Consider the following 12,830-nt stretch of genomic DNA (forward strand, 5'->3'; position numbering starts at 1 on the left):
TGCGGCGTGGCGTGGCTGCTCAGCCGTGTCTCGATCCAACTCCCCCGCTGTCTCTCTCTGTGTGTGTGTGTGTGTGTATGCTGTGCGCCTGCCCGTGTCTCTCCCTCCCATGCTGCGTGCTCTCGTTGTGCCTGCCCGGTGCCGGCCCGACAGGAGAGTTTACACCGCGAGCAACAAGCGAATTCCACAAAGGCCCAAGTGACAATGATGCTGCGCCGCGTCCTCTGCGTGCTTTTCTTTGCCCTCTGCTGTGCGTGCGTGTGCGCCACGGCTCAGGAGGAGGGGCAGTATGATGCTGCTGATGTTGAGGCTGGGGACGGCCCGGATAAAACTACAACGACCACTACAACAACTACTACTACTACTACGACGACGACAACGACGACTACCACCAATGCACCCGCCAAGAGCACAACCACCACCAATGCACCCGCCAAGAGCACAACCACCACCAATGCACCCGCCAAGAACACAACCACCTCCAAGGCACCGACTCCTGGCGACGGGAGCAGCCTCGGCGGCCCTTTGTGGGTTCAGGTGCCGCTGCTGCTGCTGGTCAGTGCCGCTGTGGCGACCGCCGGTGCTGCGTGCTGAGGACGGGGCGGGGCGCGTGCGCCGTCGGTCTGGAGTCCCGTTGTGTGCGGCCACTGCCCACACGCGCGGGAGCACCGACTGGCGCGTGCGCCGCCCTCGGCGTGACCCACCGAGAGGTGCGCCGCGTATATTTGAGCACCCCGCAGCGGTGTGGATGTATATATGCCAGTGTCTTTGGTTGTGCGTGCTTGGCGTATCTTCCGCCGTTTGTTTTGCGCCTGGTTCTTCCGGGTGTGACCATCTTTTGTTTTGGCTGCCGTTGCGTGCTGGCCCCGTGCCGCCTGCCCGTGCATTCTCTGCGACGGCCGCGCGCTGATGTACATCTCCTACCGCCGCCCCGCCACTTGTGGGGGGAAGCGTCGGTGCGATTTTATTTTTTGTTTTTACTTTTTTTGGTTTGTGTTCGTTCGTGCGTTTTTGGCGCTGACTGTGTGTGTGCGTGTGTGCTGGTGTCCCTGCGGCGTGGCGTGGCTGCTCAGCCGTGTCTCGATCCAACTCCCCCGCTGTCTCTCTCTCTGTGTGTGTGTGTGTGTATGCTGTGCGCCTGCCCGTGTCTCTCCCTCCCATGCTGCGTGCTCTCGTTGTGCCTGCCCGGTGCCGGCCCGACAGGAGAGTTTACACCGCGAGCAACAAGCGAATTCCACAAAGGCCCAAGTGACAATGATGCTGCGCCGCGTCCTCTGCGTGCTTCTCTTTGCCCTCTGCTGTGCGTGCGTGTGCGCCACGGCTCAGGAGGAGGGGCAGTATGATGCTGCTGATGTTGAGGCTGGGGACGGCCCGGATGAAACTACAACCACCACTACAACTACTACTACTACGACGACGACGACTACCACCAATGCACCCGCCAAGAACACAACCACCTCCAAGGCACCGACTCCTGGCGACGGGAGCAGCCTCGGCGGCCCTTTGTGGGTTCAGGTGCCGCTGCTGCTGCTGGTCAGTGCCGCTGTGGCGACCGCCGGTGCTGCGTGCTGAGGACGGGGCGGGGCGCGTGCGCCGTCGGTCTGGAGTCCCGTTGTGTGCGGCCACTGCCCACACGCGCGGGAGCACCGACTGGCGCGTGCGCCGCCCTCGGCGTGACCCACCGAGAGGTGCGCCGCGTATATTTGAGCACCCTGCAGCGGTGTGGATGTATATATGCCAGTGTCTTTGGTTGTGCGTGCTTGGCGTATCTTCCGCCGTTTGTTTTGCGCCTGGTTCTTCCGGGTGTGACCATCTTTTGTTTTGGCTGCCGTTGCGTGCTGGCCCCGTGCCGCCTGCCCGTGCATTCTCTGCGACGGCCGTGCGCTGATGTACATCTCCTACCGCCGCCCCGCCACTTGTGGGGGGAAGCGTCGGTGCGATTTTATTTTTTGTTTTTACTTTTTTGGTTTGTGTACGTTCGTACGTTTTTGGCGCTGACTGTGTGTGTGCGTGTGTGCTGGTGTCCCTGCGGCGTGGCGTGGCTGCTCAGCCGTGTCTCGATCCAACTCCCCCGCTGTCTCTCTCTCTCTGTGTGTGTGTGTGTGTATGCTGTGCGCCTGCCCGTGTCTCTCCCTCCCATGCTGCGTGCTCTCGTTGTGCCTGCCCGGTGCCGGCCCGACAGGAGAGTTTACACCGCGAGCAACAAGCGAATTCCACAAAGGCCCAAGTGACAATGATGCTGCGCCGCGTCCTCTGCGTGCTTTTCTTTGCCCTCTGCTGTGCGTGCGTGTGCGCCACGGCTCAGGAGGAGGGGCAGTATGATGCTGCTGATGTTGAGGCTGGGGACGGCCCGGATAAAACTACAACCACCACTACAACAACAACTACTACTACTACGACGACAACGACGACTACCACCAATGCACCCGCCAAGAGCACAACCACCACCAATGCACCCGCCAAGAGCACAACCACCACCAATGCACCCGCCAAGAACACAACCACCTCCAAGGCACCGACTCCTGGCGACGGGAGCAGCCTCGGCGGCCCTTTGTGGGTTCAGGTGCCGCTGCTGCTGCTGGTCAGTGCCGCTGTGGCGACCGCCGGTGCTGCGTGCTGAGGACGGGGCGGGGCGCGTGCGCCGTCGGTCTGGAGTCCCGTTGTGTGCGGTCACTGCCCACACGCGCGGGAGCACCGACTGGCGCGTGCGCCGCCCTCGGCGTGACCCACCGAGAGGTGCGCCGCGTATATTTGAGCACCCTGCAGCGGTGTGGATGTATATATGCCAGTGTCTTTGGTTGTGCGTGCTTGGCGTATCTTCCGCCGTTTGTTTTGCGCCTGGTTCTTCCGGGTGTGACCATCTTTTGTTTTGGCTGCCGTTGCGTGCTGGCCCCGTGCCGCCTGCCCGTGCATTCTCTGCGACGGCCGCGCGCTGATGTATATCTCCTACCGCCGCCCCGCCACTTGTGGGGGGAAGCGTCGGTGCGATTTTATTTTTTGTTTTTACTTTTTTTGGTTTGTGTACGTTCGTACGTTTTTGGCGCTGACTGTGTGTGTGCGTGTGTGCTGGTGTCCCTGCGGCGTGGCGTGGTTCCTCTGTGGCGTCTCGGTCCCGTTGCCCCTCTGTCTGTCTGTCTGTTTTTTTATTGTTATTGCTTTGTTTATATATTTGTTTTTTCTCGGTTCGTTTGTGATTTTGTTGTCTTTTGACTGCTGCAGGTTTAGCTGTGGCTGTGGTGTGGCTGATGGATTTATTCTCTCGTGAGTGTTTTTCTTTGAAGGGTCCGGGTGATGAATGTCTTGGTAGTTTTTTTTTTGCTTCCGATGCTGATGGTGTTGGCCCGTTTTTAATGGGGAATTCTTCGTTTGGTCGAGGCTCTTTAAGCGCTGTTTCGTGCATGCCTTTGATACCACAGGGTGTTTCTACGTTGTCTGTACTTTTCTGGTGGTGGAAGTGGCCTATGCCGTGTGCGGATGGTGGTTGTTTTGGGCAGCCGCAGCAGCCGGAGCTGGATTCATTGGTGGAGAGGGAATCGGTTTTGGATTTGACGGTGTCGAGGGCTATGCGTGAGTTGGTGCGCGTTTATACCGTGTACGACCCGCCGAGGGCGGCGCTCATGTTGGGAGACTCCGTTGATGCATACAATTGCCTATTTCTGGGGCGTTGTGAGAGGGGCGATCGTGTGTTGGTGTTGCCCGTGGAGGAGGACTGGAATGAGGCTGTACGCCGCGGCATTCCGCCTGTGGTTATTCTGCGCTTCACACTTTGGGCGTACATCACCAGATTGGGCCAGCGCTGTGGTGATGTTGCGATGGACGCGGACTCGGCCGCATTTCTTTTTTCTGCACGACTGGCGACATGTGATGCCCTCAGCAGGGATCGGGAGGAGGTGGTGGTGCCGTTGACGGCAGAGACAGGGAAACATACGGAGCTGCACGAGGCGGGGCTGCAGAAATGGCTGCCGCTTCCCCTCCCGCAGTTTATTCCTGGCGTGCCTATGGACCGAAGCGATTGGCTGGAGGTGCTGGCTGTGTTTGCGCCACCCGACTGCGCTGCGACACTCCTGCAGAGAGCGCACTCCGTTCAAGACGGCCTTTATGATGAAGAAAATGGCCGTGGGGCGTCACCATTTTTGTCATGGCGACATGCGGGTCCGGTGAATATTACCCCGATTGGCAATGCCACAGGGGCGGGCGATGGGAATATTGGGAACGAGGCCACTGTTGCCATGATAACATGTGATGTGTCTGAGAAGAAGAGCGCGCGGCACGCTCCTTCTCATCTGCGGACGATCCTGCAGGCACCACGCACTCCAACGCAGGTATTTTTATTTCACGGGGAGCTCCACGTCTTACACCATCTTGATGGCGTTGTGAGGTGCATGTCGGAGGCACCAACGACGACGACTGCTTGGTTTAACTGCAGCGGTGAAGGTGTTTTATCAGGTGGTACAAATGTTGATGGGCCGCTATCAACAATTCCTTGTGTAAATGCTGCCTCTGAGAGCTGTCATGATGAAGTCTTCCTGTCCCCAAGCCAATACAAGGAGGCTGCTGAACGCGCGGCTTCCATCGCTGCATGGCGAAGTCAAGGAGGCCACCGGCAGTGCGTTCAGAAGGAAATGCCAAATGACGGCAATGAAATTATAAATACTGATGACAGCGATGATAATCATGATGATGATATGGATGCGATTGTGGAATACGCAGAGGCATTGCTGCTGCCCTCCATCTCCACACGGAAGGTCGAGACACATGGTTCAGGACCCTGCCTAAGTAGTGGATATGAAAATATTAATCACGATGACATGAAGCCGGGGCATTACAGTTACGAGGATGATGGGATGATGAAAGCAGCTCACAAGGTTCCTCACGGTGTGCCGGCGCCAATCGCCACCTCTGCAATGATAACTTGTGGAAGAGCAACTGCTTCTTGTGCATTCTTTACGGCGAAGCTTCCGGGAACTTTGATTTCTGTGGGTGGCGGTGCCTTTTGCCTTCCGAGGACTGTTCTTCAAGACAAGGATGTCTCCTGTGTGTTGGCGTATTGGGGATTTGATCCGGTTGTGTGCGAACACTCAGATTGCACGCGCGAATATAACCGTAACGGTGAGGATACTGATACTGCTATGGCTGCTACCCCAACTTTTGTTTTGAACGATAACGAGGAATTTGTACACAACGCGGTGTCTTGCCGCTTGCCCTTGTCAAAATTTACCGTCCAGCTTAGTTGTAACATTCTTTTTTGCCGTGAAATCCCCACCACTTCTTCTACCGCGTGGTGCACGGATGATGAAAAAAACTATAACTGGTGGCCTGATGATGTTTTTTACGGCGGTACTGATGATGTTACAACTAGTGATGACGATGATTATAATGACTGCGGTGTGGCACCGCAACAGTTTTTCTTGCCAAGACGAGAAAAATCAGAGCTCCCTGCAGCGCCCATACTACGGCCACTTGTGTGAGAGAAGTGGGTGGTGGTGTGGGAAACAAACAAACAAACAGAGAGAGAGAGAGAGAGAGAGAGAGAGAGAGAATGTGTTTGTGTGTATGTTTGTGTTGTCGGTTTATATATACCATATATACATATATATTTCTGTGTGACGTGGCAGAGGTTCATTGGCCTATTTTTTTATTTTTTTATGGTATATATATATATATTTTCTTTTTCTGTTTGCCCCGAAGGGCTTTTACTCTTGCGTGTATTTATGCCTACTTGAGTTTCTTTTTTCTTTTTTCTTTTTTATTTTTTGTTGTTTTTGGTAGTAGTGGTGTTTTTTTTTTTTTTTCTGCAGGAGGGGAGGGGGTTGGGGGAGAATGTTACGTGGCGGACGTGTATTCCGCAGCGTGGGTGGGTGGCGGTCGAAACCGATTGGAGAAATGGACCGTCGTGGCCGCTTTAATTTTGATGAGGCCGCTGCCGCCCTCAATCTTGACGCCGCCTACGTCGCGGCGTTATACAAACCCCTACACTACACCTTTGCTGTACGCGGGCAACATTACCCGGCGGAGCAGGGCCGAGTGAGTCGCCCGGGATCTCTTAGCTCTTCACGCAATCGCATGTTTCCACTTTACCGTCGTAACAACCGTCTGGACGCACAGCTGTTGCGTTTAAGTCGACGTCGCATCTCTACAGAGTGAAGATAGCAGGTGGGATAATATAAAAAAAAATATATATATATATATACATATGTGTAAGCAGTATGATTCTCTCTCTTTTTTTTTTTTTTTTAAATTATGCATAATCGTATATGTATGTATGTATCCATATCTATCTATCTATCTATTTGTTGTGCCCCCTCCCTTTTTTTTTTTTTAACTTGACTCTGCATTTAATAATGTGTCTTTTTCTTGTTTATTTATTTATTTATTACGTGTGTGTGTGTGTGTGTGTGCACATTTAATTAGCAACCCGTGAGGATTACGTTTAATTCCTCAGGTTTCCTTTTTTTTTTTCTTCACACTCACAGACAGATACAGAAAGAAAGGTGTGAAGAGGAAAGAAAGGGGCTTTTTAGAATAATATATAAATTTAGACGTATCCATACGTATATCCATATATATATATATATCTATATATCTTTGTGTATTCTAGGAGGAGTTTCAGTACGGTGTTAAAGGGGTGAATTCCCCTTTGCCGTTTTTTTTTTTTTTTTTTTTTTCTGTCTGTGTGTTTGTGTGTTGTATCCTTCCGTTGCGCCTTGTAAGTTGTCTGCATTGCATTGGCTTCACAACGCTGAGGGACAACGTGGACGGCTGGTCCTTGCAACAACAACAACAACAACAAAAAAGAAGAAAAAAAGAAAGAGTAAGTGTGGGGAAGAGAGAAGACACATTTTGGCAAAACACACACACACACACACACAGCCAGATAGAGAGGAAGGGAGGGAGAAAGGAAGTGAGAAGTCAACGGAGGCGACGGTGGGCGGATCAGGGAAGGGGGAGAAGGCATTTGTGGAGGGGTGGTGGAAGGAAGGCGATCTTGCAGCAGAGACGTTAAGGCAGGACGCACGCAACAGTCACCGGCGGATTCATTACCACGAAGGGAGGGAAATTCACGACGAGGCAGCAGCAGCAGCAGACGACGACGACGGGGATGGTGGCAGAGCAGACGACGGTTGAGGGTTCTCATAGGGATCAAACGGAGCCCTCCCACCAAAAGGGACAGGACACAAGGCGGCACTGGCCACGAACGCCTCTGTCACTGTCACCCGTGTCACTGTCGTTTCTGCGTTCAGTGGAGGTCGGCAACATCGTTCAGGGGCAAATTCAGCAGAACTGTCATGTGGGTGCCGTGGCGGGTTCCCTGTTGAGGGAGATGCAGGGTATGGAGGAAGATATGACTTTCTTCCATCAGTTGGAGTCCGTGAGGTCACCGCTGTCGTTTCCACTCACGCAAAGCCCGGAACTGCCCACAATCATAGCGCATGAAGAAGCGTCGTCGCAGCGGCAACCGGAAACACAACAGCAACGTGAGAACCCGCAAACGCCTTCTTGCACCGCCTGTGCTGAAATGGGGGGAGCCTTTGAGCACCCAGTGGAGTCTTGTCATGAGGTTGACGGTTTTGCCAGGCGGCCGAGCTTCACGCTGTTGCGACCGCAGTCCGAGGAAAAACAGGTGGTGCAAGAGGCTCAAGAGAAGATGGGGTATGTGGCGTCCTGCGAGTCACCTGGTTCAGCCTTTGAGTGGGGGTTGCCCCACATTGATTTGTACCGAGAGGGACAAAAACAGCAGGGGGATCCTGCGGATGTTATGATTGCGCTGGAACGAACAGACTCGCTGATTTCAACACCGCTGATGAATTCCGTCACATGTTTCCGACCCTTTTCTGTCGCTCCCGTGTCTTCGTGCGAGATGACATGTGAAGAGGAGCGGGTGGTACTGGAACAGGTTCAGAGGACTGAGCAACAACAACAACTACAACAAAAACAACAACAGCAAGAGGAGTCGCAGAGTCCTTTCTCCGGTTTGATGGCGAACGATGCCCAAGAAGTCATCACGTTACGGCCAACAGTTAGTCGATTCATTCTTGAGGGATCACCAACGCCATGTCCCTCTATTTCTCCCTTTGCATCAACGACGGGAACTGCGTCTTTTGTCCCTTTGGGCACACCCGTACTGCACATTGAAAGTGTTCCAAGCATCTTCATATCCCCTCTCTCTCGGCCGCTTTCTGCATGGATGGACAGTCCACACTCTATTTATCCTCCGCGACGAGAGTCTTTTGCGCCCATGGGGGTTTCTACACCATCGCAGTTACCGGTCCAGCAGACGACAACGGAAGCATCGCCGTTTAGTCGGGGAGCCGGGGACGGGGCGTCTGCGGGATACGCATGGAGTCTGTCCGGCATCTTTGATATGAGCTTTAATCGCACCCCGAAGCACTCGCTTAGCTCTAGTCCCTTGCAGCGAGCGCAGGGATGGTTGCCCACGAGAAACGGAAGCAGCAACAGTGATGGCGTCTTGACGAACTCTTGGAGCACAGACTCGGTGAGGCAGAGTGAACAGGATCGGTGCGAGGGAGGGAGGTTGCCGCCCTCACGCTGTGTGGTAAATGCGGGAACACCGACAATACCGGCGGCGGCGGCTGCACCGAGTACGAAAGCAACATCCGGAGAGGCTTCCCAGGATTTACCGCCCACCACCCTCCGAGTGCCGCCAGTTCAAACCATGCGTCGGCCACCAACCGTGCCACAGAGAACAATCCCGCAGGAGTTTCCCATGCATGAGGGGGAGTCCAACTTCTGTGGCGACGAAGAGGCCCACACGCTGCTCAGTGATGAGGAATTCAGCAAAACCAGTGGTGAATTGAGTGGCAACGACGATGAAGGTGGGTTCACACGGACGACGCACCATCCGTTTCGTCAACGTCTTTTTGAACCGTCGCCTTCGCGTTGGCGGAGCTCGCGCCGCCACATTTTGCGTGGTGCATCCAAGCGACAGAAACGGGGAGATGATGGCATGTGGGACCTGTCAGCGAGGCTCAGGGAGTTGGAACGGATTCGTGTTAGTAATCATGAGGCAATGGAGGAGCGCGAGATGCAGAGCATCATGTCAACGGAGATGGATCCCAACCCTGTTGAGACATCTTGGGTGGAGACCGAGGCAAGTGGTATCAGTAGCATAGTTCTTGGCCAACGTCGGCGTCGTGGTAGGGTCCGTGAGGAACTGCGGGAAAAACGAAAGGATGGTTCACCCGCGGTGCTGGACAACAATGACGCCTCTTTCCAAGAAAACACTAGTCATGAACATGCCAGTAGTGATGGCGGGAGGGAGACGAAGGAGAGCGGCGGACAGGAGCAATTGTCTCTGGAGGAAGCCTCGCATGTCATTCAAAAGGGGAAGAAATTGAAGGGAGGGGAACGAAAAGACAGGGATATTCAAAGCAGCAGAAGCAGCGGCAGCAGCAGCAGCATGGGTAACAATGGCTGTGGGAGGGATGACTTCAGTGGGATGCCTATTTCTTCCCCATCTTCTTCAGGGTCCCCAGCGAAGGAAAGGAAGCGACGAAATGGCGGTCCCTTTACGAATGTCATGGACCCGTTCTTTGACGTGTGCAGTGACGAAGGGGGAAAAGTCGTAGAGGAGTCCCTCAGCCATGAGAGGAGGGGTGCGGGTGGTGAAACATCGCGTCTTGAACCGGAAGCCCGAGAGGAGGGAAATGCCATGGTCGCCTTGTTGCCTGGTGTGACAAGCACCGAGGAATACGAGGCGGTGGGAAAAGAAAATGAAAAGAAGGGACATGAAGATGACAGCGTTGACACAACGAAGACGGTCACAGGCCAAACGACTCTAGAGAGCGGCCTCAGCTCTCTTTGCATCGATAGGCACTTGCGTTTGCACAGAAAAACACCCGTTTCCACACCTCGTGTGCTTTTAAAACGCACGCCACGTTTTACGGCGTTGCCACGTCGAGGAAATAATTTGTCCGCGTGGGTGCGTAACATTTCCGTTCAACGCCGTGAGGAAGGCATGATGCAGTTCATTGGAGGAAGCAAAGCGTTCAAAACGAAGGGCTGCCGGGGCTTCCCACCGCCGATGGATGAGAAGAATGAAGGAAGAGACGACAATAACTTTTCCCATCGACGACGGAAGGTAGCGGTGAGGGCTTCCGGCAAAAACGATGAGTCATCGATCCAGCGTGGCTGCAATGACAACAACAACAATAATAATAATAATAATAGCGGCTGTGGTGGCGTCATGGGCTCAGCGGGTGTCCCATTCACCACCACCACCACCACAACCACGAAACTGGCCACCGTAACAAAAGCGACCGCATGGCTAACCCAATTGCCCGTTAGAGCGTCCAACACGTCTTCTGAGCGTAAGGCGTGTGGTGGTGAGACGGCATCCCATGCATACCCACCAGCCCAACGTGTCAAACTCAACAGAACTGCGATAACAGTGGCAGGAGTTTCCGCATCATCTCTCATGTCACCGTTATTGGCAGCAAATACACCGGTGAGAACACCACCCTTCGCGTCCGTTTTGGCTGCCATGCACTGGGAAAAACTCTCTCACTCTGCTTGTTTTGTTCCAGCAGGCGGTCGTACGGAGAGGCATACCATCGAATGCTCAATTCAAACACGAGCCGCAAAGCCACATTTATGCACGGCGGCAGAAGCGGTAACACTGACAACATCTGGGAGTTCTCCAACAAAGTTTGCGTCACGTCCGACAAAGAACGGGAATGGCCACGCAGGCATGAATAGTGGGGGCTTTTCAAAGCCACGCCCAATATCCCAGTATCCCAACGTTAGCCAGCCAACGATTTCCCGACATCCGTCTGATTTGACCTCCGCTACTGTGTCTTTAGAGAAGAGACGTGTTCGTGAATGTTCACGTGGCGTGTTAGGGAGTCCTGATATTGCTGAAGATCATGATTATGCGCCATGCCCTTCGCGTGGCACCAGCAAAATAACTGCTCAGGTGATCTCTTGTGATAGTTCGATAAGCACAAATGAGCTTAACACGTCACCGTTAGGGGGACAACCTCCACATGGAGGCAGTTCTGGAATCACAGATTTTTCACACACAGCACCGACCTCACGTCCTAAGCCATTTCACGTGAAATCCAACTGTAAGCCTTCTAGTAAGCCGTCGACACGTTTTTTGAATCATTCAAATTACTGTTTGCCTGGAACCGGTACATACGATGCACCGCATTCTGTGGATTTATGCACGACCTCTGGTTGGATGGGGGGTCCGCGATTGACTCAGCCACTTGAAAGGGTTTTGCCATCGAGAGCCGCTGCGGTGACCAGCCAAAAACAAACACGCCATACTGCTGCTACCACAACCGCACGCAAAGGGGAATTGGTGAAGTTTTCAAGATCAAAAACACTGCAGGGTTGTTCAGCTGTTGTGACGGCACCGATGATGACAGGATCGCTCCATGCATCGAAGGGTGCGAAGGGAGGTGCAAACGCCGGTAACCAACACCGTCCTCACCCGACGTCTGTTACGCCGAACAAAACACGGATGACATCGCGCTATCCGCATGGTGGTGTCAAAAATAACCCCATTACCATGACGACTGAGCTACGATCCCGCCCGGGCTTTTTCTCTCGCATTGATATCGATCATCGGCCCTCACAGTCACGCTTTCTGCGACTAACTACTGCCCCATCTTGACTGCAGCCCCTTTTATTTTTATTGCTATGGCTGTTATAGTTTTATTATTATTATTATTATTATTATTATCAGCGTTGTTTTTGGAGGATTAGAAATATCTTTTTTTTTTTTTTGTTTTTTAAATTATTCTTCTTCTTTATTGTACGAGTTTTATTTATTAATTCTCTCTGCGGCTTCATGCATATATATATATATATATATATATATATATATACATATATGTATGCATGCAATGCTTGCCTGTGCGTGAAATGAGAGAGAGAGAGAGAGATGTAAAAAAAAAAAAAAAAGGAACAACAACAAAAGAAAAGAGCATTGGACCGTGGATCCAAAGCGGTAATATTTCCTTTTTTTCTTTACTTGCGGGGAACGGCTGCGTTTTTATAGGCGCGGCAAAAAACAAACAAACAAAAAAAAGGAGGGGGAGAGGGGGGAAAGGGCGTGTGGATGAGAGGACTGGGCGGATGGTGGCGATTGGGTTCTTTTTTCTTCTTTTTAATTATTATTTTGCTTTTGTTTGCTTTTTTCTTTTTTTTTTTTTTTTTTTTTTTGCAATCTACATGTCTGTATGTTTGTTTGCTGACGATGACGGGGAAGAATGGCAGAAAAGAAACAGAAATGGAGAGAGGGAGTAAAACGATGGGGAGGGGGAAAAGGAAAAATCAAACTTTTGAAGTTCCTATTTTTTTAAATTTATTTTTGCTTCACCCGATGCTGCCGTTGCCGTCCCTGTTTTGTGTCTTTTTTTTTTTTTTTTGACTTCTTCCCTTTTCCCCCCCCCCACCACTTTTGGGCTTAACAGTAATACTTGGATGTATGCTCCCTCTCTCTCTCTCGCTGTCTCTCTCTGTGTGTGTGTGTGTGTTGGTGGTAGTGGGAAAAACAACAGCAACAAAAAAAGGGGGTAAAATTATACGTTCTTTCTTTTCTTTTTTCTTTTTTTTTTTTTTAATACATTTTGTTTGATTGCTTTTTTTTTTTCCTTTTTTTTTTTTTTTTTTTCGGGATGGATGGATGTTGATTGCATCAAAATGGCCGATTGTGCGCGTAGGCAATACAAAACAACAAAAAAAACAAATAAAAAAAGAGAATTCAGAAAGGGGGTGAATGAATGACAAGTTGATGATGATTGATGTGATGGCGTTTGATTGGCCATGTTTTTGGAGAAAAACGCTTTTTTTTTTTTTTTTTT

At 52.0% G+C, this 12,830-nt stretch overlaps 6 protein-coding genes across 6 annotated transcripts, besides 29 other annotated features; all 6 read left to right on the plus strand.

The window, feature by feature from the left end:
- Positions 1–553: a sequence feature (heterozygous, Esmeraldo-like haplotype).
- Tc00.1047053511685.10 (mucin TcSMUGS, putative) lies at positions 205–594 on the plus strand (the record flags this gene model as incomplete). The annotated part of the gene is made up of 1 exon (XM_802277.1): positions 205–594. The coding sequence occupies one exon, from the start codon at positions 205–207 to the stop codon at positions 592–594; it is 390 nt and encodes a 129-aa protein (XP_807370.1).
- Positions 331–368: a microsatellite.
- Positions 370–484: a microsatellite.
- Positions 554–2,765: a sequence feature (areas merged during assembly that could not be assigned to a particular haplotype. This can correspond to areas where the two haplotypes were merged or to regions with more than two copies in the genome that were merged during assembly.).
- Tc00.1047053511685.20 (mucin TcSMUGS, putative) lies at positions 1,255–1,572 on the plus strand (the record flags this gene model as incomplete). Its single annotated transcript, XM_802278.1, has 1 exon — positions 1,255–1,572. One exon carries the CDS (start codon positions 1,255–1,257, stop codon positions 1,570–1,572), a length of 318 nt encoding a protein of 105 aa, XP_807371.1.
- Positions 1,381–1,430: a microsatellite.
- Positions 2,234–2,620, plus strand: Tc00.1047053511685.30 (mucin TcSMUGS, putative; the record flags this gene model as incomplete). Its single annotated transcript, XM_802279.1, has 1 exon — positions 2,234–2,620. The coding sequence occupies one exon, from the start codon at positions 2,234–2,236 to the stop codon at positions 2,618–2,620; it is 387 nt and encodes a 128-aa protein (XP_807372.1).
- Positions 2,360–2,510: a microsatellite.
- Positions 2,766–12,830: a sequence feature (heterozygous, Esmeraldo-like haplotype).
- On the plus strand, positions 3,246–5,468 carry Tc00.1047053511685.40 (uncharacterized protein; the record flags this gene model as incomplete). The annotated part of the gene is made up of 1 exon (XM_802280.1): positions 3,246–5,468. One exon carries the CDS (start codon positions 3,246–3,248, stop codon positions 5,466–5,468), a length of 2,223 nt encoding a protein of 740 aa, XP_807373.1.
- Positions 5,507–5,539: a microsatellite.
- Positions 5,629–5,667: a sequence feature (AT_rich).
- Positions 5,725–5,764: a microsatellite.
- Positions 5,821–6,144, plus strand: Tc00.1047053511685.50 (hypothetical protein, conserved; the record flags this gene model as incomplete). Its single annotated transcript, XM_802281.1, has 1 exon — positions 5,821–6,144. The coding sequence occupies one exon, from the start codon at positions 5,821–5,823 to the stop codon at positions 6,142–6,144; it is 324 nt and encodes a 107-aa protein (XP_807374.1).
- Positions 6,174–6,200: a microsatellite.
- Positions 6,222–6,375: a microsatellite.
- Positions 6,378–6,398: a microsatellite.
- Positions 6,526–6,583: a microsatellite.
- Positions 6,644–6,665: a microsatellite.
- Positions 6,770–6,790: a microsatellite.
- Positions 6,849–6,869: a microsatellite.
- Tc00.1047053511685.60 (hypothetical protein, conserved) lies at positions 7,100–11,638 on the plus strand (the record flags this gene model as incomplete). The annotated part of the gene is made up of 1 exon (XM_802282.1): positions 7,100–11,638. The coding sequence occupies one exon, from the start codon at positions 7,100–7,102 to the stop codon at positions 11,636–11,638; it is 4,539 nt and encodes a 1,512-aa protein (XP_807375.1).
- Positions 7,910–7,945: a microsatellite.
- Positions 9,389–9,419: a microsatellite.
- Positions 10,154–10,187: a microsatellite.
- Positions 10,228–10,251: a microsatellite.
- Positions 11,680–11,707: a microsatellite.
- Positions 11,738–11,766: a sequence feature (AT_rich).
- Positions 11,820–11,863: a microsatellite.
- Positions 11,913–11,950: a sequence feature (A-rich).
- Positions 12,118–12,189: a sequence feature (T-rich).
- Positions 12,319–12,339: a sequence feature (AT_rich).
- Positions 12,458–12,487: a microsatellite.
- Positions 12,556–12,640: a sequence feature (T-rich).

This window comes from Trypanosoma cruzi, genomic scaffold, assembly GCF_000209065.1.
Source record: "Trypanosoma cruzi strain CL Brener 1047053517155 genomic scaffold, whole genome shotgun sequence".
NCBI classification, from domain to species: Eukaryota; Euglenozoa; class Kinetoplastea; order Trypanosomatida; family Trypanosomatidae; genus Trypanosoma; species Trypanosoma cruzi.